The sequence below is a fragment of the Heptranchias perlo genome, chromosome 20 (assembly GCF_035084215.1).
Source record: "Heptranchias perlo isolate sHepPer1 chromosome 20, sHepPer1.hap1, whole genome shotgun sequence".
NCBI lineage: Eukaryota > Metazoa > Chordata > Chondrichthyes > Hexanchiformes > Hexanchidae > Heptranchias > Heptranchias perlo.
This window is the reverse complement of record NC_090344.1, coordinates 38,199,809-38,224,423: the sequence shown is the minus strand read 5'-3', so window position 1 is coordinate 38,224,423 and position 24,615 is coordinate 38,199,809. Positions and strand designations below refer to the sequence as shown.

The 24,615-nt window shown below is 44.3% G+C and overlaps 1 protein-coding gene across 1 annotated transcript in view; it reads left to right on the top strand.

The window, feature by feature from the left end:
* The window catches only part of LOC137335720 (zinc metalloproteinase-disintegrin-like ohanin), a 48,407-nt gene that overhangs the window by 13,025 nt on the left and 10,767 nt on the right, over window positions 1-24,615 (top strand). Inside the window, exons 6-17 of the mRNA XM_068001027.1 lie at window positions 991-1,174; window positions 1,793-1,855; window positions 6,628-6,696; window positions 8,318-8,487; window positions 9,339-9,420; window positions 10,968-11,098; window positions 12,012-12,189; window positions 13,455-13,544; window positions 15,162-15,357; window positions 16,212-16,314; window positions 19,023-19,185; window positions 23,674-23,742. Of these exons, the coding sequence (XP_067857128.1) occupies window positions 991-1,174; window positions 1,793-1,855; window positions 6,628-6,696; window positions 8,318-8,487; window positions 9,339-9,420; window positions 10,968-11,098; window positions 12,012-12,189; window positions 13,455-13,544; window positions 15,162-15,357; window positions 16,212-16,314; window positions 19,023-19,185; window positions 23,674-23,742 (1,498 nt within the window). The remainder of the gene's footprint in view (window positions 1-990; window positions 1,175-1,792; window positions 1,856-6,627; window positions 6,697-8,317; window positions 8,488-9,338; window positions 9,421-10,967; window positions 11,099-12,011; window positions 12,190-13,454; window positions 13,545-15,161; window positions 15,358-16,211; window positions 16,315-19,022; window positions 19,186-23,673; window positions 23,743-24,615) is intronic.

Sequence of the window (24,615 nt, the reverse complement as noted above, 5' to 3'; positions counted from 1 at the left end):
AATATGGGGAAATGTGAAATTATCCACTTTGGGAGGAAGAATAGAAAAACAGAATATTTTTTAAATGGTGAGAAACTATTAAATGTTGGTGTTCAGAGGGATTTGGGTGCGCTTGTACACAAAATAAAGAAAGTTAACATGCAGGCACAGCAAGCAATTAAGAAGGCAAATGGTATGTTGGTCTTGATTGTATGGAGATTGGAGCACAAGGGTAAGGAAATCTTGCTGCAATTGTACGGGGCTTTGGGGAGACCACACCTGGAGTACTGTGTACAGTTTTGGTCTCCTTATCTAAGGAAGGATATACTTGCCTTAGAGGTGGTGCAACGAAGGTTCACTAGATTGATCCCTGGGGATGATAGGGTTGTCCTATGAGGAGAGATTGAGTAGAATGGGCCTATACTCTCTGGAGTTTAGAAGAATGAGAGGTGATCTCATTGAAACATATAAGATTCTGAGAGGGCTTGACAGGGTGGATACTGAGAAGCTGTTTCCCCTGCCTGAAGAGTCTAGAACTCGGGGTCATAGTCTCAGGATAAGGGGTCTGCCATTTAGGAGAAATTTCTTCACTCAGAGGTCCAATGAATCTTCAGAATTTTCTACCCCAGGGAGCTGTGGATGCTCAGTCATTGAGCGTATTCAAGACTGAGATTGATAGATTTTTGGACACTGGGGGAATCGAGGGATATGGGGATCGGGCGGGAAAGTGAAGTTGAGGTCAAAGATCAGCCATGATCTTATTGAATGGCAAAGCCATATGGGGGCTGTATGGTCTACACCTGCTCCTATCTCTTATGTTCTTACCTGTGCACCAGTAACTAACAACCCATTAGGACATCCCTGGTATAGGTGATGCATGGTTTATAGAAGCATTGGGTTTGTTGGGCTGAATGGCTATTTCTGGTTCTGGGCTTTCTTCGGTGCTTGAGATTGCAATATACTTGAGACACAAATACCCCCATTGACTCTTGCCTTTTCTCTCCTTTTCAGTGGCTATTTCCGTACCAATGGCCAAAGATATCTGATGGAGCCTCTGAAAGAATCAGACAGCGATGAACATGCACTCTTCAAGTATGAGGAGCTCAGGCTGCCACTGCAAACTTGTGGTGTGGTAAACACTTCAAGGGACAACTTGGAGCCAAGAGTGGAAGAAACCTTTGGCTCTCCTGATGAGGTATTTCAAACCAAGTGATCTCTTCATCAGTGAGCTTATTGCGTGTTAACTTAACATGGTAGGAGAAGCACCGTGTACAACCTTCGACAGTACATTACATGGAGTGACTTCAGGAGAGTGATGTGATCTTTCCGTTCAGATGAGGACCTGTGAAGGCATGATTGTTCGGCACCCCAACACATGCCGATCATTTCATAAGGAGAACCTCCGCTGAGTTAGACCATCCTCAGTTGAGTTTGAATATGCTGTGTTTAGCCAAGTGGAACAATGTACCCTCAGATACTGTGGTTAAATATCTTTCAAGCAGGGTTTCATGTCATTATTCTATATTTAAACCATCTGAACCCCTCAATTAGATTCCAGCCTGTAACTCACTCCCAGGTATCCGTTATTCTATATTTAAACCATCTAAAGTCCTCGGTTGGATTCCAGTCTGCAATTCACTGTGGGGTATCCATCATTCTTAAAGCAACTTCTTCAGATCAAATGTATGATCCGTGGTCACTGTGTGATGCAAGATTGCGACCAGGAAGTTTTTGTAACTAATTCCAATGAAAATGATAACAGTAATGAGAATCGATTCAGTTGTGTTTCATTTAGTGTTCCTATTTCTTTCAGAGAAGTGACTTCCTGAAGGCGAAAAAATACATTGAATTATTTGTAGTGGCAGATTACTCTGAGGTGAGTGGTACTCTCGATGCATCGAGTGACTGATGCTGCCGGTGTCTCTGTTGCTGGCTGGCTGATGACTCATCAGCCTATTGCCGGAGGTGGGAAATCTGCTGACTCCGCACTGGACCGGCACCAGTGAGTCCGCAGGCAGACTTATACTGGACTGTCCGTGCCATATTTATCATTGTCCTTAATGGGAATTCTTCGGTAAAATCTGAGGATAATAAGGACAATAACCTGATTACATATTTAGCCATCTTACATGCACTTGTATTTCCATTCTGTTGAACTCAAGACCCATCACGCTGTTTCCTACTCTAGCTCAAACTTTCGTCTTACTCGTTGGCTAGCGACACATGAGGCAACGCATTTCTAACTCCATCTTTCTTCTTCTTCTTCCTTCTCAGAAAGAAAGAAAGAACTTGCATTTATATAGCACCTTTAACAACCTCAGGGCATCCCAAAGTGCTTTGCAGCCAGTGAAGTACTTTTGAAATGTGGTCACTGTTTTAATGTAGGGAAAACAAGGCAGCCAATTTGCGCACAGCAAGCTCCCACAAACAGCAATGAGATAATGACCAGATGGTATGTTTTAAGGATGTTGGTTGAGGGATAAATATTGGCCAAGACACTATTTCTCTTTGGTGCCTAGCGGCACTTGAGGCAGCCCATTTCTGGCTCAAACTTTATCAGGATCTCGGTGCTGTTGAACTCTTCCTCCTTCATTCTTTCCTTCCCCTGACTAAGTGCAGCCTTTTAAAACCCACGCTTTCCCAGACTTTGTCACTAGTTCTCGATTTGCCACATCTTCCCGCTTCCTCATCTCAGCCTAGGGAGTCGGGCCCTTGGCTTTTCATGCAGTGTTAAGACGGTGGGTGGGAGGTAGAGGCAGAGATAAAGCACCTCCAAACCTCTGGCCATAGTATTAAAGACCATTAAAAGTCTCCGAGCCTGGACAACAAGTCTCCCTAATTTTATTTGTTGTGCCTCCCTGACCTCTGTATCCTCTTTCCTAAAGTCTCATGGGAGTAAACTGTGGATAGAAGGGACTTTCCTTGCTGACTCCATAAGACGTGATTCTCATTAAGAAGATTTGCAAGCCTGAAGGCTATCCCCATAACCTTGCTTTTCCTCAAGTGGCAGACTGCCGGAGGGAGCGCTACATAAATCATGGGCAATTGCACCAGAGTTACCTCACTTCTACTGGGTTTTCTGCTCGCTGATGGTCAAGCACCATCATAGAGGAGGTGAGAGGAGAATGCACACCAGGGAACAGTCTAGACCATTCCATCACGCAAGGGAGGGTGAGCAGCCCTCCTCTGAGCAGGGCGCATGGAGGTGAGCAGATCAAGGTAACTTCTCTTGCTGACACGAGGGGCAAGTGTGGCAGTGAGTGGCAGAAATCTCTCAGGCCTTCCTGTGGAAAAGACCCCTACTTTGTTTTACAGATCAACAGATTCTGCTGAGTGTGAAGACTGGGAGAGCTGTGACTGTGAAATTGTTATTGTTTTCGGATCTTCTCCTTGGAGAGGATAGTACAAAGTAGTGGAAGGATTCATGGGCTGATTAACAATCTGACAGACCGCGACATGCACGCTCCTTCCATGGCCGTAACCATCTTTATACCAGCCGATGGGCGGTTTTATGGGCTGCCACAACCCACATGATGAGAAAGGCCACCCACACCTAGCGGAGGCGAGTACCCCGCAGGACGTCATTCCAGAATTCAGAGTCGGAGCTCTGGTCTCCACTTCCGGGACTGTCTGGAGTGGGGTTCGAACCCTGCACCTTCTGACTCTGAGGCAAGAATGCTGCCACTAAGCCAAAGGCTTAAGTTGACCTAACCTTATACCAGTTACCACACTTCACTGGTGGACTATTACCAGCAGACCGCTAACAAACTGGGCTGGACTGACCAAAATACAAAGCATTTGTTAATCCTGTTGGTGTAAAATGTAACAGTGATATAATGATAACGTACAACTGACAAGGATATGGGTTAGCAAATTAAAACACCTTCCGGAATAGGTCTTTTGCAGAGACTCCCATTTATAGAAAGGCTGACAGACAGGTTGAAAGTCAGTTTCTTGGTTTAATGAGGTGAATTGGGTTTCTGTCCTTTTTTTCCCCCGTCTCTGAAAATCTTTTCCATCAGCTTTTGACTTGCTCTACCAAGTTGCCGTGAAACAGCTGGATTCAGCTGCTGACACCAGTCGCTTGCTCTCTTTTAGGAAAGACATCTTAGCAATTCTTCGGTGTTGTGGAAAACCCATATTTTTATGACCAGTATGTTCTGGCTTCAGTTCCAGGTCTGTGCTGGGTCAGGTGGACAGCAGTTGGGTATTCAACTTGACTGCAGTGCCCCTAAGCTGTGATAGAGGAAGCATCAGGCCAGTGGAGAGAAGAGGGAACATTTATATTTTTTTTCAAAAACTTTTCCTGCCCCTCTGTGAATTAGATCGTAAGAAACACAGCAAAATTAGTCAATGCAATGGGAAGTATGAACAAACCAGTGCCTTAAAAGAAAGAACTTGCATTTATATAGCGCCTTTCATGATTCCAGGACGTCCCAAAGCGCTTTACAGCCAATGAAGTATTTGTGAACTGTTATAATTTAGGAAATCTGGCAGCCATTTGCAAGGTCCCACAAACAACAATGAGATAGTGACCAGATAATCTGTTTTAGTGATGGTGATTGAGGGATAAATATTGGCCAGGATACCGGGGAGAACTCCCCTGATCTTAGAATCATAGAATCATAGAGGTTTACAACATGGAAACAGGCCCTTCGGCCCAACATGTCCATGTCGCCCAGTTTATACCACTAAGCTAGTCCCAATTGCCTGCACTTGGCCCATATCCCTCTATACCCATCTTACCCATGTAACTGTCCAAATGCTTTTTAAAAGACAAAATTGTACCCGCCTCTACTACTGCCTCTGGCAGCTCGTTCCAGACACTCACCACCTTTTGAGTGAAAAAATTGCCCCTCTGGACCCTTTTGTATCTCTCCCCTCTCACCTTAAATCTATGCCCCCTCGTTATAGACTCCCCTACCTTTGGGAAAAGATTTTGACTATCGACCTTATCTATGCCCCTCATTATTTTATAGACTTCTATAAGATCACCCCGAAACCTCCTCCTCTCCAGGGAAAAAAGTCTCAGTCTATCCAACCTCTCCCTATAAGTCAAACCATCAAGTCCCAGTAGCATCCTAGTAAATCTTTTCTGCACTCTTTCTAGTTTAATAATATCCTTTCTATAATAGGGTGACCAGAACTGTACACAGTATTCCAAGTGTGGCCTTACTAATGTCTTGTACAACTTCAACAGGACATCCCAACTCTTGTATTCAATGTTTTGACCAATGAAACCAAGCATGCTGAATGCCTTCTTCACCACCCTATCCACCTGTGACTCCACTTTCAAGGAGCTATGAACCTGTACTCCTAGATCTTTGTTCTATAACTCTCCCCAACGCCCTACCATTAACGGAGTAGGTCCTGGCCCGATTCGATCTACCAAAATGCATCACCTCACATTTATCTAAATTAAACTCCATCTGCCATTCATCGGCCCACTGGCCCAATTTATCAAGATCCCGTTGTAATCCTAGATAACCTTCTTCACTGTCCACAATGCCACCAATCTTGGTGTCATCTGCAAACTTACTAACCATGCCTCCTAAATTCTCATCCAAATCATTAATATAAATAACAAATAACAGCGGACCCAGCACCGATCCCTGAGGCACACCGCTGGTCACAGGCCTCCAGTTTGAAAAACAACCCTCTACAACCACCCTCTGTCTTCTGTCGTCAATCCAATTTTGTATCCAATTGGCTACCTCACCTTGAATCCCGTGAGATTTAACCTTATGTAACAACCTACCATGTGGTGCCTTGTCAAAGGCTTTGCTAAAGTCCATGTAGACCACGTCTACTGCACAGCCCTCATCTATCTTCTTGGTTACCCCTTCAAAAAACTCAATCAAATTCGTGAGATATGATTTTCCTCTCACAAAACCATGCTGACTGTTCCTAATCAGTCCCTGCCTCTCCAAATGCCTGTAGATTCTGTCTCTCAGAATACCCTCTAACAACTTACCCACTACAGATGTCAGGCTCACCGGTCTGTAGTTCCCAGGCTTTTCCCTGCCGCCCTTCTTAAACAAAGGCACAACATTTGCTACCCTCTAATCTTCAGGCACCTCACCTGTAGCTGTCGATGATTCAAATATCTCTGCTAGGGGACCCGCAATTTCCTCCCTAACCTCCCATAACGTCCTGGGATACATTTCATCAGGTCCCGGAGATTTATCTACCTTGATGCGCGTTAAGACTTCCAGCACCTCCCTCTCTGTAATATGTACACTCCTCAAGACATCACTATTTATTTCCCCAAGTTCCCTAACATCCATGCCTTTCTCAACCGTAAATACCGATGTGAAATATTCATTTAGGATCTCACCCATCTCTCGTGGTTCCGCACATAGATGACCTTGTTGATCCTTAAGATCCTTCTTTGAAATTGTGCCATGGAATCTTTTATGTCCACCTGAGAAGGCAGACGGGGCCTCGGTTTAACGTCTCATCCAAAAGACGGCACCTCCGACAGTGCAGTGCTCCTTCAGTACTGCACTGGATGAAGGCCACACCGAGAATGTAAAATGGAACACTCTGAGTTCAATTGTCTGCACTAAGTACAATGAATGTGATGGGTTGAAGGCTGTGACCATGTATTCTGTGTCTAATGACCATCTCTTTCTCTTTGCTTTCCAGTTCCAAAAGTTTCGCACGATCGAAGCGGTGAGGAGCAGGGTGTTTGAGGTAGTGAATCACGTCAACGTGGTAGGTCACTCTAATATGTTAGAGCTGCAAAACTGTCACTGCTGCATTTCTGACTGGTCGGACAGCAACCATTCATATTGGAGTGGATTTTTGTCCTCCGTTTTTTTTTAAAAACGATTTTTGTCATCCTTTTTCCTCGCGTTGCCTTCTCCTCCCTCTATCCACCATTCCTGGCCTAGGGGTCGGCCCGAGGACCTGTCCTCAAACCGCTGCTTCAACCACTCTCACGTCGTCAATCAGAAACTGTCCCAGAGCAGCCGGTGTTGGGATAGCTGATTTTTCGTTCCCTGCTTTCATTTGTCAGGAAGCACCTTGACACGTCCCTTCGATGGTCCGACCCGAGGTTGGGAGCATGCTCCTTGGGGAATCGTGTCTGCCAATCTGCATCTAATGCTCCGCCTGACCTTTCTGAAAATGGTGGAAGAGCATTGAGATGCACTGAATGTTTTCCAGAGATTTCGAATGAAAGATTCTGCCTTGCACAAGAGTACTTGACAAACTAACCAAACAAGTTTCAATGCAATTTGCATCATCGCGTTGCCATTCATTTTTTAGATGATGACCATGCCCTTTAAACTCTTAAAGTGCTTGTTGAAATATTGATTTTTTTTTAATGTATTTGTCCTGGAGATATGAGCAATATTGGTAAGATCACATTTATTCCCCATCCCTAGTTGCCCTGAGAAGGTAATGGTGGGCCTTCTCTTTCAAACCTTGCAGTGATGGTGTGCCCACAATGGTGTTAGGTAGGGGATTCCAGGAGTGTGACCCAGTGACAATGAAGGAACAGTGATCTATGTCCAAGTCAGGATGGTGTGTGACTTGGGGGTGATGGTGTTCCTACGATCTTGTTACAAATGTACTAACCATATGTGGCTCCTTCCCATTTAGTAGGTTGAATGTTGTTCTTTAGCCTTTAAAAGCAATCTTTTTCCTTTGTTCTGAGTCGTCGTTGGAACCTCTCTGTAGCACTTATCGAACTGACAATGCCCGAACTGTTAAAATCTGCTTGGTTGTTTAGGTCGTTTTTCTGATGAAGTTCAGTTCTAAGTTGACGCGTTCCTCTTGCTTTCTCAGGCTTTTGTTGAAGCTTTGTCGGACCGTTTGCTACAGAGAGGTTGCAATGAGAAGCAAACTCTCGAATGATGCCCCCGTGAGCATGTTGCCAAGGCATTCCTGTAACCTCTGCTGTCCTGAAGTGAAAATTTCTCAGCCCTTAATTGGGTCTAAATTGGCAATCCCACTCTGGTCGGCCACAAGATGGCTGAGAAACAAAATGGAGAATTGTCGCAGTGGTGTCTTCCAAGGTTGTGACTGAAACACGGCCTTAGGGCAGAAAGAGAGGCAACTTAACACTGTATCTAACTGTGCTACAGCCAACGTGGGAACGATACTGACACTGGTACCCAAATTGGGAAAATATTCCTCGACATTAGTGTGCAGCACTTGAGCACCTCTTTCCAGCTCAGTGGAATCGACCTCCAAGTTACTTGTACATGATGTTGTGGAACTTTCGATCTTCAACTGCAGATAAAAGTAGTCTCGGGCACACAGCAATGCTAACTCAAAGCATTTTAATGTACCGTAGAAAATCCAAAGACTTGTCTCTCTCTTTCCATAGCTGTACAAGCCGCTAAAAACACACGTGGCTTTGCTTGGCCTGGAGATCTGGTCCAATGGAGATAAAATATCTGTCAGCCGGAAGTCGGGCCAAACTCTGAGTGACATATTGAAATGGCGCAATACCAACTTACTCCCAAGAAAGAAACACGACAATATCCAATTCATTACGTAAGTGTTGGTGACACCGGGTAAGGAGCTTTCCTCCTGCTTCCTTCTGTTTTTTTGTCTTGTAAAAGCAACGGGAATGTTGAGGTGTGTGGAGAAATAGGTGGCAGCATTGCTGTTTTATCGGAACACTGGCCTGCTGTTCCTTTACTGGTCCGTGCATATACACATGGCAAATAAAAATAGCTGCCTCTTTGCTCATGACAAAGGAAGTTGTATTCACCCTGAGAACTGCTGGAATCTGAGTTCCAAATCAGCACTGCCCCTGATGACCACTGTCAGTGCCAATTTGGGCGGAGCAGACACCTTCCAGTATAAATTAGCAGTAGATACATGGCCTAGTTGACCACAGACATTCCTCTACTGCTTGCTACATTCCTTCCTTCAAACCCTGCTACTCCCCTTCCCGTCACCCACTGATTTTAAGAAAATGTGGCACGTGAGCCCGGAGAGGAACAAGCTTGCACGGTTTCAAGTCTTTCCATGGCGGGCCTACAATTTCTCTGTAAGTCGGCCTGGTGAGGAGCAAGTTCACACAAAGGTCAAACCCAGTCAAATTGAACTGAGGTCAAGTTAAGGCACATTACTGGAGCAGAGCAGAAAACAATACACCTTGCTGTATTTGGGACTCTTGCAGTCTCTGCTGTATTTGGCCTGAAAACCTTGCATGATGTTAGTGTGTCAAAACAAAATGGAAATCTTCAATGTTGTCATCTCTCACCTTGAAGAGCCCAAACATTTTGGAACAAAATACCTTGCTTTGAAAAGATGATTGACTTGTTATTTCTGAGAAAGATAAGGATATTGCCACAGAGGAAATGAAACAAAAATGTCCTCAATTTCCTTTGTTCCAGTTACGTGGATTTTGAAGGAGATACGATAGGCTTGGCTCAAGTTAGTGCAATGTGCACAGGAGGTTCCGGAGCTATTAATCAGGTATGTTTCATACTCGACTCAACATCATGCAGTGAATACTGTTGAAGAACAGGCTCGAGGGGCTGAACGGCCAATTCCTGATTCTATGTTCGCATGATTGGTCTCAACGTCGTTCAAAATGAACCAGAAGACTTAATGAAGCGTTTGATTGTAGGCAGTGCACTGGTGTAGTGACCGATTGCTGGACACTCCATGCATCATTGTATTGGTAGTTGTTGCTGGTGTTCTGGCCACAGGTACTAGGTTGGGTAAGTAACCAGTGCAAACATTGCTAGTTAGAGGCAAGGTCATAAAAAACTTTTGTGCAGTAAATGGGGCAGACAGTGAAACATAGTTCATTTGGGGAATGCTCCGATAGCAGTTTGATTAACATAACATGATGTTTGTAGCCCTCGAACAACGCATTGTGCATCGCTGCTTCGTTACGGGGTGAATTCGCAGTGTTGATCAGGCACCCGGGAGGCGGGGGGAAACGGTGAAGACCTGGGGGAAAAAGAGACATTCACTCTCTCTGCCAGTTCAAGAGCAGCATTGGCAAGTGCCAAAATTTCAAAACTGAGATTGACAGATTTTTGTTAGGCAAGGGAATTAAGGGATACGCAACCAAGGTGGGTAAATGGAGTTGAGAAACAGATCAGCCATGATCTAACTGAATGGCGGAATAGGCTCGAGGGGCTGAATGGCCTACTCCTGTTTGTATTGTATTGACAGTTGTTGCTGGTGCTCTGGCTTCCCACTTTCTCAGCCTGTGAATTCTGGATGGTACAAGGGGACCAAGAGGTTGAGAAAAAAATTGACATTTTTAAAAAGGGGAAAAGTTTATTAACAAATACACATGAATCATGCACTGCATCAAAGTAAAAACCAGTTGTTTGATAGCGAAGCCAATTATGCTTGCAATGTAATAAGGTTTAGTTTACAACCCAACTCTTCCTGTCTGATTTCATAAATGTGTCAACTCTCATTGCTGCAGCTTGTCACTTAATGAGGTGCAATTTACTTCACTTGAATGGTCACTTCATGGGAGTGTAAGAATAGGAGGTATCTTAACACTTGCCAGTGGCTCTCAGTCACCCCCAGTAAACACAAAGCTGTTGTTTACAGTGCCTACCAGCATATAAATTTTGAACACCCCACCCTCAGCACCAGCATGTATCATAAGAACAGGAGTCGGCCATTCAGCCCCTTGAGCCTGTTCTGCCATTCAGTTAGATCATGGCTGATCTGTATCTCAATTCCATTTACCCACCTTGGTTGCGTATCCCTTAATACTCTTGCCTAACAAAAATCTATCAATCTCAGTTTTGAAATTTTCAATTGACCTAGCCTTTTTGATGGAGTGCTGCACTCAATAATGTGGCACAAAATGTCATTGTGTAAAGGAAAAACAGACAGGCGAGGCAGTGGGTTGGGTTTGCAATGACGAGTGTTCAGTCGGTGTTGAGTGGCAGGCATGGTGGGCATTCCCATAAGCAGGCTTTCAACTCACTTCCGACCTGTTGGACATGGAGCTTTGCATCTGTGTTTAAAAATGAACTTGTTACTAGGATCACCACCCTAATGTCCATGGGGTTGCATCGACTATGGCACACGAGATGGGTCACAATCTTGGCATGGACCACGATGACAGCCAATGCATATGCAGTTCCAGGTCCTGCATCATGTCTCCTGTTTTGAGGTGAGTGAGATTAATTTCCCTTCATTGTTGAAGGTACCTTGAGGTAAAAATCGCTCTGCAGCAACATTACGAACACGTTGAAAAAAAGAATGTGTTTACAGTTCACCTACACTTAATAACCAGAGTAATTCTCTTCCCACACTTCTCCGTTCGTAGAAGCCTCTATTTTTCGTAGACTAGAAAACAAAAGGAAAACGGAGATGATGGCCGAGTTAAATGGATGCAGTCTTTGTGGATGAGGAAGAGCTCGGTACTCTTGCGTCACACACGAGTGACACAGGAGCATTTACTTTGCAACACAATCATGTATTTTGACAGGACTCTATTTGTCCCGTCGCAGAGTCTGATAAACAAAAGAAAAATGTCATCAAACACTTTATTAAGGAAGGTCAAGCCCCTTACGTCTGCTTTATAACTGGTTGTTGCTGTATGCTGTAAAGCTCAGGTGTCCAACCTATTGCCTGTGGGCCACATGCAGCCACCAAGTCCTGACAATCCAACCGGTAAGTCCTAGTTCTCATTCACTGGTTTGTCCAGTTGAACTTTATTTGGCCTGAAGGCTTGGAAAGGGCTGCTTAAAACACTGCTGCCTCGTTGGTGGATGGAATGCCGGCCAGGAGAGTACTGGTGTAATTAAGGCTGGAGATGACTAAATCATGGATGAGGGATGCAGCGGCAGATGGGCTGATGTAGGGGCTGAGGCGGGTGATGTTATGGAGGTGGTATCAGGCAGTCTTTGTGATGGAGAGGATCAGGACATAATAATGAGAGGAAAGTTGTGAAATTGGTGAGCATTCAGACCCTATTTTAACAGCAGTAGTAGACTATTGACTCCACCAATTGGTGTTTGCCTACCTTGCCTTGAGTGTGAATGGCCTGGTAGACCGTGACCATTCGTTATCTGCCTTTACAGCTCCACTTACCCGACTGAATTCAGCTCCTGCAGTCACCAGAATTTCCAGAGCTTCACCCTGACCCATACGGCTTCATGTCTACGTAATGTTCCCAGCCGAGATGATATTGTATCAAGACCAATCTGTGGCAATGGATTTGTGGAGAATGGGGAAGAGTGTGACTGTGGCAGCCCTGCGGTAAGACTTGGCTCATCACTTAAACTTTCTTGCTATATTAAAAAAAATCATTCAATGAAGCAATTTACCTGAATTGGAACAGAATGAGAGAGGGATGATTTATGAGCCACAGGCTTTTGAGAGCTATGTACCCACAATAGGGGTACAGCTTTAAGATATTGTATAAAATGTCAGAATGACCAAGGCAAGGCGGTATAGCTTTAAGAAATCTTTAAAAGCAATTAAGGTCAATCAGGAATGGCTGCCAGCCTGGAAGGATAAAAGGCAGGGAAATGATTCAGTGGGGGAGGCTGGAGAGGAAGGAGCCAAGAGTGAGAATCAGTATTCTGGAAGATGATCCCTGCAACTGTTTTGTTCACCACTGCACTTAAAGACACAACTGCCTTGGGTGAATAAACCTCACTTGTTTTGAACACTAAGCTCCAGTCTGCGTGTCTAATTGACCACTGGGTCTTGGGCCTGCTTCAGCTTGTTACAGAATATATTTATGTACTATTTTGCGATTGAGAATCTTGTTCATTCTATTGATGAATGGGATGGGAGAGGGTTTATAAAATTTAACCAAAATGATATATTTTTTGACATAATGCATTTAACCCTCTTCAATGCCTTGGTAAACTTGTAAACAATTTTACAACACCAAGTTATAGTCCAGCAATTTTATTTTAAATTCACAAGCTTTCGGAGATTTTCTCCTTCCGAAAGCTTGTGAATTTAAAATAAAATTGCTGGACTATAACTTGGTGTTGTAAAATTGTTTACAATTGTCAACCCCAGTCCATCACCGGCATCTCCACATCATTGGTAAACTTGAGCACTTCTTTTTTTACCCTTTCAATAACTTTTGATGTTGCAGTCTTCCCCCTTTCCCTCCCCTACACCCTTCCTCCTTAATCTCGCACCCGATAATGTTACCCGATTTCGACAAGGTGCCACTGGCTCTCAGCTCACTTGAGCTGATCACTGAGGTATGCAAGAGTGGCACCAGTTTCTTCACCAAGGCCTGTGTCCGATGGCATGGAGCAGTCACCTGACTGGGGAGTTGCCAGTATAGTGCCACTCGGTGCTCCCATTCCTTCTTTGGGCATTTGCTTTGAAAATGACAATGCGGGAGAGTGGAGAATTTGTTCTGTGTCGTTGGGCAACCAGGTTGATAATGAATCATTGGATGACTATTTTCCTGAGACAGTCCTGTGGGCTTATCTTTTATGTACGTGTGCTAGCAGTGATAGTGGTTGGTCTTAATGGTGTTTTGTTATCCATAGGAGTGTCAAAATCCCTGCTGTGATGCTCAGACGTGCAAACTTCAAGAAGGAGTGCAGTGTGCAGATGGTAAATGCTGCCAGGACTGCAAGGTACTTTGAATACATTGACCTAGCTTTAGCTTCCTTCAGCTGACCACCTCCTCTTGGACTTGGTCAGTCTTTGAACAATCTAAAGTCACAATATTGGCAATATGTCCCCATCGGAATTGGGAGCGCTGAATGCAAAATGAAGTTGGAAGCACAGTGTCTTCAAGGAAGCTTGGCCCAACTTGTCATTAATGGAATTTGCATCGTTCCACCTACGAGACCCTTCGGTCCACACTCTGAGCCGGAAAGGGTGGCGAAGAGCTGTGTGCCTGTCATCTGATTGGGGGCAGTTGTCACGACATTATGAATTGGAAGTGACTCCTGCAGGAAAAAGGACACTGTGCAGACCCACTGCCCATGTTCTTAGATCTCCAATAAAACTCTTCTTGGGAAAACAACAGCACAAACCAGAAAATATTAGATTTAGTCGTGGATACTAAACTGGCCTTGTGATTCGGATGGTCATTATAAACCAGTGAAGCTTCATCTCCCATTCATGATGTCGTTTGAATTCCCTTTATTAGATGATAGTTTGTCCTGCCCCTCCAGGTGCTGTGGTAACAATGAGAAAGCCTGGCTATTCTGAAAAAGGTGAATTACAAGAGAGAAAATCTACCTCCCCCCTCAAATAAAAACAATAAAATTCCTCCTTAACTTCCAAAAAAAAATGTGACTCAAAACTCTGATACTCCTCCAACAGTGCACTCTAAATTGGTCAACTCTGACTGTCCATGGTCCCAACAGGATCAGCAGCCATTTTGGTGTTTCTAGTCATTACTGTGACAGTCAATGACACTGCTGCTCTCTGGTAGTCAATAGTGGATGGGCATCAATACAGACAATGGGGACTCTCTCCCGCGAGATGGAAGGCTGTGTCATGATGGTTAGTTGAGGTGCAGTGAAGCTCATAACTTGTTCCTTCAACTGACAGAGGAGCAGTGACTTCTCCAACCAAAGTACTGCAGAGGTCATGTTATAATCAGTAAGCTGCTATGGCCCATTTCATGAGACGCTTGTCACACCCACCACCTCACAAACTTCCTGACCTCCGGTTTAAATTGGTGCTACAACAGATAGCCATATAATCTTCGAATGAGAAGGAAGCACCAAACTTCACTCCGTCCCTCTCTCTCTTTCTCTCTCTCTCTCTCTCTCTCTCTCTCTATGTCTCTATCTCTGTGTCTCCATCTCTTTCTCTCATCTATGTTTGGATTTGAGCTTGTCTCCCTTTTTACCTGGGTGTATTCCTGCAGCTCCATGTTGTGACCATAAGAGATAGGAGCAAGAGTAGGCCATTCGGCTCCTCAAGCCTGCTATTGTGTCCCTGCAATTTCTCTCTTGCCCTTTGTCTCTCATGCTTGCTTTCCGTGCATTATTTTCCTCCTGCTGACATCTCTTTCTCCATCTCTGTGTCTCTCTTTTTGCCTGCCTATCAATCTCTGTTCCTACTTGTGTGTGTTTCATTAGCCTCTTCTCTCTATCTGTGTCTTTTACTTTTTTAAGGTGTTTGTTATCACTTACCAGTTCTGCCGTTGTGACTTAAACCCCACATCAAGAAGTAACAGTCTTATGAGTTGTTGAGAAAGAGCTACTAAATCTGCTTTCATTCTTTGTTCTTAGCTCAAAACAGCAGGATCGTTGTGCAGGAGGAAAAAGAATGATTGCGATCTTCCAGAGAACTGTGATGGCAAGTCCAATGTGTGCCCAAAAGACGCATTCGGTCTGAACGGAACCCCTTGCAAGAAAGCCACAAGCTTCTGCTACAATGGAGAGTGCCCGACTCTTCAGGAGCAGTGCGTCTCTTTGTGGGGAGCAGGTAGGTTGACGACCACCCCCCGCCCAAAATGTTTAAAACCCTGCAATTCTGTCAAAAGAATATTTCGTGTTTGGATACGGTGGAGTCCAGGCCAATTCTCAGGATAATTCGCACTGTTTGGAGGACCAATCAGCTGGGGTATTTTAAGTGACATTGGCAAGTCTCCCATCAGTCCTCTCTCTCAGCCTGAACGTAGTGCATGCTTTAAATCATAGAATCTTACAGCACAGAAGCAGGCCATTCAGCCCATCATGCCTGTGCCGGCTCTTTGAAAAAGCTATCCAAATTAGGCCCATTCCCCTGCTCTTTCTCCATAGCCCTGCAATTTTGTCCTTTTCAAGTATTTATCCAATTCGCATTTGAAAGTTACTGTTGAATCTGCTTCCACCTCCCTTTCAGGCAGTGCGTTCCAGATCATAACAACTCGCTGAGTAAACAAAATTTCACCTCATCTCCCCCTGGCTTCTTTGCCTATTATTTTAAAACTGTGACCTTTGGTTAACGACCCTCCTGCCAGTGGAAACAGTTTCTCCCTATCTAGTCTATCAAAACCCCTCACAATTTTGAACACCTCTTTTAAATTCAACCATAACAGGACTGCGGTGCAAGACTGAGTCAAGTATAATTAACTGTTACTTGCCAGTCATCAAACATGAAGTCTAGCAGAGATGCATTAGTTAACATAGCTTTATGTCACCACCTATATAGCTAAATAATTAGTACCTTCTAAATCAAATCTGTGGCCTGGAGAATATGAACGAAAAATAGTTGCATTTTCAATTTCATATTGTTTAATAACATCCTTGCACCTGATAATTCTGATTTTAATTCTGTTGGGGGGTTTTTTCTGACAGGGGCACAGCCAGGGCAAAATGTATGTTTCAGAAGAAATACGAAGGGTGATGTGTACAGTCATTGTAAGAAGACATCTTCTCATTATCAACCCTGCAATCATCAGTAAGCATCAGCAGCAAAATGATCACGTCAGATAATCCTCTCTTGCCCCATTTCTAACTCACTAACTATTCAGCTCCCTTGCTGCTCAGTATCCTCGATGACTTTCAAGTTGGAGTCAAGTTTCTCTGTGCGTGAAATGCATATTATGGGTTTGAATGGAGTCCTTTCACCTCCGAAATCTTGGTTCTCAATGCTCTCCTGGCCGGCCTCCCATTCTTCTACCCTCCGTAAACTTTAGCTCATCCAAAACTCTCCTGCCCGTAACCTAACTTACACTAAGTCCCGTTCACCCATCACCACTGACCTGCATTGGCTCCTGATCAGGCAACGCCTCAAATTTAAAATTCTCATCCTTGTGTTCAAATCCCTCCATGGCCTCGCCCCTCCCTATCTCAGTAACCTCCTACAACCCTCAGAGCTCTGCGCTCCCCCAATTCTGGCCCCTTGAGCATCCCCAATTTCCTTCGCCACACCATTGGCGGCCGTGCCTTCATCTGTCTTGGCCCTATGCACTGGAATTCCCCCCTAAACTTCTCCGCCTCTCCTCCTTTTAAGACACTCTTAAAACCTATCTTCCTGACCTAATACCTCCTTATGTGGCTCTGTCATATTTTGTCTGATAATGCTCCTGTGAAGCACCTTGGGACATTTTACGATGTTAAAGGCGTTCTACAAATGCAAGTTGTTGTGTTGGTCTCATACCACCCAGCCACCTACAGTGACGACAAATACCTCCACTCTGTGTTCGCTCCAAGGGTCTTTCAGTGCAGTCTGACAGATTTTAATTGTCAAATCCCACACCTTAACAAAATATTCTATCTGAAATTAGAATATATAACCTTCAATAGTTAAACAGAACTAGACAAATCTCCTCTCCCCCCCCCCCCCCCCCAACCACTTTTCAAACACCGAAACATTGAAAAATTGGTTGCAGATCGACCATTTATCTTAAAGGTTTTCAGGTGCCTAAATTAACTTCTCTTTCGGCCATCTCACAATACCCAGTCCAAATTATAACAATCGTCACCTGAACGAATTCAATTATAACAGAACCAGAGTACAATACCCGAGTCAAGTGTAATTAACTCCTACTTGCCATCAATGGTGAATTCAGAGACGCGTTAACTAACGATGCTTTATTTCGCAACATCTATAATAAAACAGAGTATCGTACAAGATTAGGTCTTGGGGATTACATGCAGGGACTGGATTTGTAACCGACAGAATCTAAATCACCATAGGAATAACAGTGGTTTAAGTGTTATCACCAGTATTTCACCATTCATAATAGTGAGCCGAGTTACAATCAATGTACAAATTTACAGTATAGCTCAGCAAGGATGAGTTTGCATTCAATGCATTACAGGTAAATTCAGATACTCAGGCTATTCTCCTGTGATGTGAGCATATGGTACACAACCTCACGCTTTGTAGCAGGTGACCAGCCTTCCCCTGGAATACTCAGGCACCACCTGTGGCGAGGTGTCATTCCCAGTCACGGTCTCCTTTTGCAGTCATCATCTTCACATCCCAGCTCGATGAACCTCTCAAGCATGTTATTGCTCTATATGGTCATGTTGCTCTTTCCTCTTTGACCTCAGCAGCCACTGAAGAACCAGCTTCCAAGAAGCCCGACTCAGTGTTCCTGTTCCTGTGAAAAGCGCATTGGTTATTTTTCCATGACCAGTATGTTGAGATGCCAAGCAGATAGTGGGCATTTCCTGATGAGGAAGAATGGAAAATTGGTGTAGACCTGGAAACATCTCCAATTGTCCTCTTTGCCTGGGATAGTGTGTAGTGCAGAAAGAGCACAAAAGGGGAGCAGGAGAACATTTTTTTTAAAACTTCAAAATAAACACTCTGTAATGCCTATAGGATATCTGTAGACTTTTTAAGGTCTCTCAGTCTTCCTTAGTTGTTTGGCTTTATGGCTTCAGAAAAGAAAAAGCTTGCATTTACATGGCGCTTTTCAAGTCCTCGGTGTCACAAAGTGCTTTACAGCCAAAGATTACTTTTGAAGTGCAGTCACTTGTTTTTTAGGCAAACCCAGCAGCCAATTTACGCACAGCAAGGTCTCATAAACAGCAATGAGATAAAAGACCAGTTAAATCTTTGGTGTTGGTTGACAGATGAATATTGGCCAGGACACTGGGGAAAAACTCTCCCTGCTCTTCTTGGAATAGTGTCAGGGGATTTTTTGCGTCCTCCTGAGCCAGCAGACGTGGCCTCGTTTTAACTTTTCATCCAAAAGTTGGCACTTCCAACACTGGAGCACTTGCTCAGCACTGCACTGAAGTGTAGTCTAAAACAAGTTCGATGATGCCTGTCGTTGGACATGTAGTTAGTGCCTCAAAAGAACTGCAAAGAAGCAATTGTGATTTAGGAGCATAGGAACAGGGGTAGGCCATTCAGCCCCTTGAGTCTGTTCCGCCATTCATTTTGATCACGGCTGATCTGTATCTTAACTCCATCTACCCGTCTTGGTTCCGTAACCCTTAATACCCTTGCCTAACAAAAATCTACCAATCTCAGTTTTGAATTTTTCAATTGACCCAACCCTCAACAGCTTTTTGGGGGGGAGAGTTCCAGATTTCCACTACCCTTTCCTACTGAGTCAACATTGTAGATAACGGAAGAGAATTTTCTGAGACATGGGATGTTAGTTTTTGTCTCTCCCACTAACCGGCAATGTTCTCCTGCCTCTGCAGAGATATAATGTGCGGACAATTAAGCTGTACTGGTGGGAATGCGCAGCCAACTTTTGCCACAAGGTATGGCACGATTATCATTGGACAAGCTGAATGCCGAGTCATACTGGACGAGAAAAACCGAGGGAAGGTACAAAATGGAATCAAGTGCGAAGCAAACAAGGTAATGGAATGAATGTGAAATAAGAATGGGACGTGCTCAGTAGGCTCATTCGCAGCCAGGGAGAGGAAAGACAGGCCAACGTTTCGGGTATGGACCTTTGGTCTGTCCTGTCAATAGATCTCCACCCCAAGATGTTCCCCTTCCTTTTCCTTTTTGGTTTCTGACAGGACGACAGTGTGTTTTCCATGTGTTTGTTTACCTCAGTTTGCCAGTCCTTTTTGTTTCTTTATCTTTTCCTCATGAATGGAACGAAACGACGGGAGCCAAACACCCGCTAAGATGCAGCTGTGTTCGAATGGCCTCAAAGTCTAATTGTTGTTGGTGAGGAAAGTTAGCAGGTTGGCGGGTTCTTGGAAATTCCTGGCTCCACATCGGAAGAAACCAGCATGAAATAACTACTTTCTCTCTCTCTTGTTTAAAATAAATACAAATGCTATATGACTGATAAATGATATCCAAAACTTTTTTAATATGGAAGAGCCTCACCATCTGTAACCCTTTATTAAATCGAAAATTTAGAAAATAATTTCTGTTTTGACATTTTTCTCTGGGTCTTGTATTGAAATGGACCATTTGGTTTCCTGTTTAAATTTGTGCTCAGTGATGTATCAATGCTCATTGGATGAAACCAAGTTTTTTTTTTCGTGCAAATCATCCAATTGTACAACAGTTCATTAAAAAAAATGCATCAGGATAGACAAAGCAGTCGCTTCTGCATTTGAATTTTCTCTGATTTTAATTTTAAAAACATAAGAAATAGGAACAGGAGTTGGCCGTATGGCCCCTCACTCCGCCATTCAATAAGATCATGGCTGATCTTCGACCTCAACTCCACTTTCCGCCCGATCCCCATATCCCTTGATTCCCTTCGAATCCAAAAATCTATCTCTCTCAGCCTTGAATATACTCAACAACTGAGCATCCACAGCCCTCTCAGGTAGAAAAGTCCAAATATTCACGACCATGAGTGAAGAAATTCCTCCTCATCTCAGTCCTAAATGTCCGACCCCTTACCCTGACACTATGTCCCCTAGTTCTAGACTCTCTAGCCAGGGGAAACAGCCTGTCAAGCCCTCTTGGAATCTCACATGTTTCAATGAGACCATCTCTCATTCTTCTAAACTCCAGAGAGTATAGGCCCATTCTACTCAATCTCTCCTCATAGGACAACCCTCTCGTCCCAGAAATTAATCTAGTAAACCATCGTTGCACTGCCTTTAAGGCCAATATATCCTTCCTTAGGTAAGGAAACCAAAACTTTACACAGTTCTCCAGGTTTGGTCTCACCAAAGCCCTGTACAATTGCAGCAAGACTTCCTTACTCTTATACTCCAACCCCCTTGCAATAAAGGCCAACATACCATTTGTCTTCCTAAATGCTTGCTTGTACCTGCCTGTTAACTTTGAGTTTCATGTACAAGGACACCCAAATCCCTCTGAATACCAACATTTAATAGTTTCTCACCATTTTGTGGTGCTTCCCTGCTACTTCACCTCTCTTTGGGACTGTCCATCCCTCCTTGATGCTCGTTGCATCCTATCTACATAGAATTACATCGAATTTACAGCACAGAAACCAACCCAACAGGCTGATGCTGGTGTTTATACTCCACACGAGCCTCCTCCCCACATTAAATCATCTCACCCTATCAACATATCATTTTATTCCTTTCTAAGAGGTGACTCCACTACAGCTCTTTGTAAAGTGAACAGTGTGATCCCTATACTGGAGTAAGAATCAGAGAAAAATCACGAAAACTTTACAGTCACAGAAGCAGGCCATTTGGCCCATCGTGTCCGCGCTGGCTGAAAATGAGCCACCCAACCCAATCCCATTTTCCAGCACTTGGTCCGTAGGCTTGTAGGTCACGGCACTTCAGGTGCACGCCCAGGTACTTTTTAAATGAGTTGAGGGTTTCTGCCTCTACCTCCCTTTCAGGCAGTGAGTTCCAGACCCCCACCATCCTCTGGGTGAAAATTTTTTCCTCACTTCCCCTCTAATCCTTCTACCAATCACTTCAAAGCTATGCCTCCTGGTTATTGATCTCTATGCTAAGGGAAACAGGTCCTTCCTATCCCACTCTATTTAGGCCCCTCATAATTTTGTACACCTCAACTAAATCACCCCTCAGCCTCCTCTCTTCCGAAGAAAACAACCCCAGCCTATCCAATCTTTCCTCATAGCTAAAATTCTCCAGTCCTTGCAACATCCTCCTAAATCTCCTCTGTACCCTCTCTAGTGCAATCACATCTTTCCTGTAATGTGGTGACCAGAACTGTACACAGTACTCAAGCTGTGGCCTAACCAGTGTTTTATCCAGTTCCAGCATAACCTTCCTGCTCTTATATTCTATGCCTCGGCTAATAAAGGAAAGTATCCATATGCCTTCTTAACCGCCTTATCTACCTGTCCTGCTACCTTCAGAGATCTGTGGACATGCACTCCAAGGTCCCTCACTTCCTCGACACCTCTCAGTATCCTCCTATTTATTGTGTGTACCCCATTGCCTTGTTTGCCCTCCCCAAATGCATTACCTCACACTTCTCCGGATTGAATATCATTTGCCACTTTTCTGCCCACCTGACCAGTCCATTGATATCTTCCTACAGTCTACAGCTTTCCTCCTCACTATTAATCACACAGCCAATTTTCGTATCATCTGCAAACTTCTTAATCACGCCCCCTACATTTAAGTCTAAATCATTAATATATACCACAAAAAGCAAGGGACCTAACACTGAGCCCTGCGGAACCCCACTGGAAACAGCCTTCCAGTCGCAAAAACACCCGGCGACCGTTACCCTTTGCTTCCTGCCACTGAGCCATTTTTGGATTCAACTTGCCACTCTCCCTTGGATCCCATGGGCCATGGGCCACTTTTTTGACCAGTCTGCCATGTGGGACCTTGTCAAAAGCCTTGCTAAAATCCACATCGACCACAACAAATGCACTACCCTCATCGACCGTCCTTGTTACCTCCTCAAAAAATTCAATCAAGTTATTCAGACACGACCTTCCCTTACCAAATCCATGCTGTCTGTCCTTGATTATTCCGTGCCTTTTTAAGTGACAGTTTATCCTGTCCCTCAGAATTGATTCCAATAATTTGCCCATCACCGAGGTTGGACTAACTGGCCGAAAATTGCTCGGTCTATCCCTCGCTCCCTTTTTAAACAACGGTACAACATTGCAGTCCTCCAATCCTCCAGCACCAGTGAGGATTGGAAAATGATGGTCAGAACCTCCACTATTTCCTCCCTTGCTTCTTTTAACAGCCTGGGATACATTTCACCCGGGCCTGGCGATTTATCTACTTTCAAAGATGCAAATCCCCTTAATACTTCCTTTCTTGCTACGTTTATCCCATCCAATATTTCACACTCCTCCTCCTTAACTACAATCTCTGCATCATCCCCCTCTTGTGAAGACAGACACAAAGTATTCATTAAGAACCATACCCACATCTTCCGCCTCCACACATAGATTACCTTTTTGGTATCTAATAGGCCCTACTCTTTCCTTAGTTACCCTCTTGCTCTTAATGTATTTATAAAACATCTTTGGGTTTTCCTTGATTTTACTTGCCAGTATTTTTTCATGCCCTCTCTTTGCTTTCCTAATTTCCTTTTTAATTTCACCCCTGCACTTTCTATACTCCTCTAGGCTTTCTGTAGTATTGAGTTCTCGGTGTCTGATGTAAGCTTTCCTTTTCTGCCATATCTTACCCTGGATGCTGCTTGACATCCAGGGGCTCGAGATTTAGCAGCCCCACCCGTTTTCTTTGTGGGAACATGTTTACTCTGCACCCCCTGAATCTTCTCCTTGTCTGCCTCCCACTGCTCTGACATTGATTTACTTTCAAGTAGCTGTTTCCAGTCCACTTTTGCTAAATCACTTATTAGCTTAGTAAAATTGGCCTTTCCCCAATTGAGAACTTTTACTCCTGTTCTATCTTTGTCCTTTTCCATAACTATGCTAAAACTAACTGAATTATGATCACTCCCACCAAAATGCTCTCCCACTGATACTCCTTCCACCCGCCCAGCCTCATTTCCTAAAACTAAATCCAGAACTGCCCCCTCTTTTTTTTTATTCACTCACAAGATGTGGGCGTCTCTTGTTCGGCTTGCTACATACTGGCTAAAAAAGTTCTCCTGAATGCAATTTAAGAATTTTGGGCCCTCCATACCCTTCACACTGTTAGTGTCCCAGGGGTAGGGTAGTTGAAATCCCCTACTATTACTGCCCGACTGTTTTTGCACTTCTCGGAAATTTGCCTACATATTTGCTCTTCTATCTCCCTCTGACTGTTTGACAGATAACCTGTCACTGCCATGATCTGTCACTGCAGAGGTATTGTATTGAGTTGTTTCACTTGCTGCTTTGCTTCAACAAAAACATGTTCTCCTATTTAAATCAGATTAATGTGAATCGAGCTTACACCTTTAATAACTAAGATGTTCTCTACAAATCTGCCCCCTCCACAGATGTGTTTGAACGCAAAATGCATTGATGTTAAAGGCGACAATTGCTCAGCCAGCTGCTCAGGACATGCGGTAAGATCGTCCATTCACCCTTTCTCTGCTCTACTTGGGTTTTTGCCAAGCCTGAGGTCAGTAAATGCTTGAAGTGGACTCTGACCCCCAGGATCCTCTTTCAATTAAGTTTTCCCTCTTCCTCGCTCCTTCACCCTCTGCCCTATTCTGGGATCACTGTGCCATACCCAGCTATAAGGTAGCAGCACATGCCCCTCTCCACCTAGGCGCAGCAGATTGAGCCTGTGCTCCTGATTTTTTTTTTCTTCTTGGGCCCTCCCCCTCTCGCCGCCATCCCCCTCTCGTTGTTTTGGTCACTGCTCGTTCAGCACTGAGTCAGTTCCTCTGCTTTTGGTTGAGGGAGAACGGGGCACTGGGGGAAGGCCCCATGAGTTGGAAACATGCGGAGGCAGTGAGGTTTGCGTTCCATTGAATGCTCTGCACTATTATTGTGATGTGATGTGCGTGCAGTTTAAGGACCATCTACTGGACAAACCAGAATTATATACAAATTCTTCAGTTGTCACACTGCGTTCATCTGTCTGTTTCCTGATTTGCAATGAGCTGTAGCTGTGCCAGGGCAAGCCAAGGCCGTGTTTTCGTTTTCTTTCTCTCTACCAAACCGCTCCACCTCCAATGCGTGCACTCCTGCCTTTGTGCATCACAGGGCGTGTACACACTATGTAACAGCAGCGTCAATGCAAATGCGGCCTTAGACCCCGCCTTGGCTAGGCTGCAGTACTCTGCAGTGATGTTAGGTCGAGGATTGTCCTGGAGTCTCCAGGAATTGAAGGTTAATCTTCTGGACACTGTTGCGAGTAACTCCGGGAGAAAAATCATAGGGGTATTAAAAAAAAAGTTGTCTGTATTTTTTTCATTTTCTTTGAAGACTTC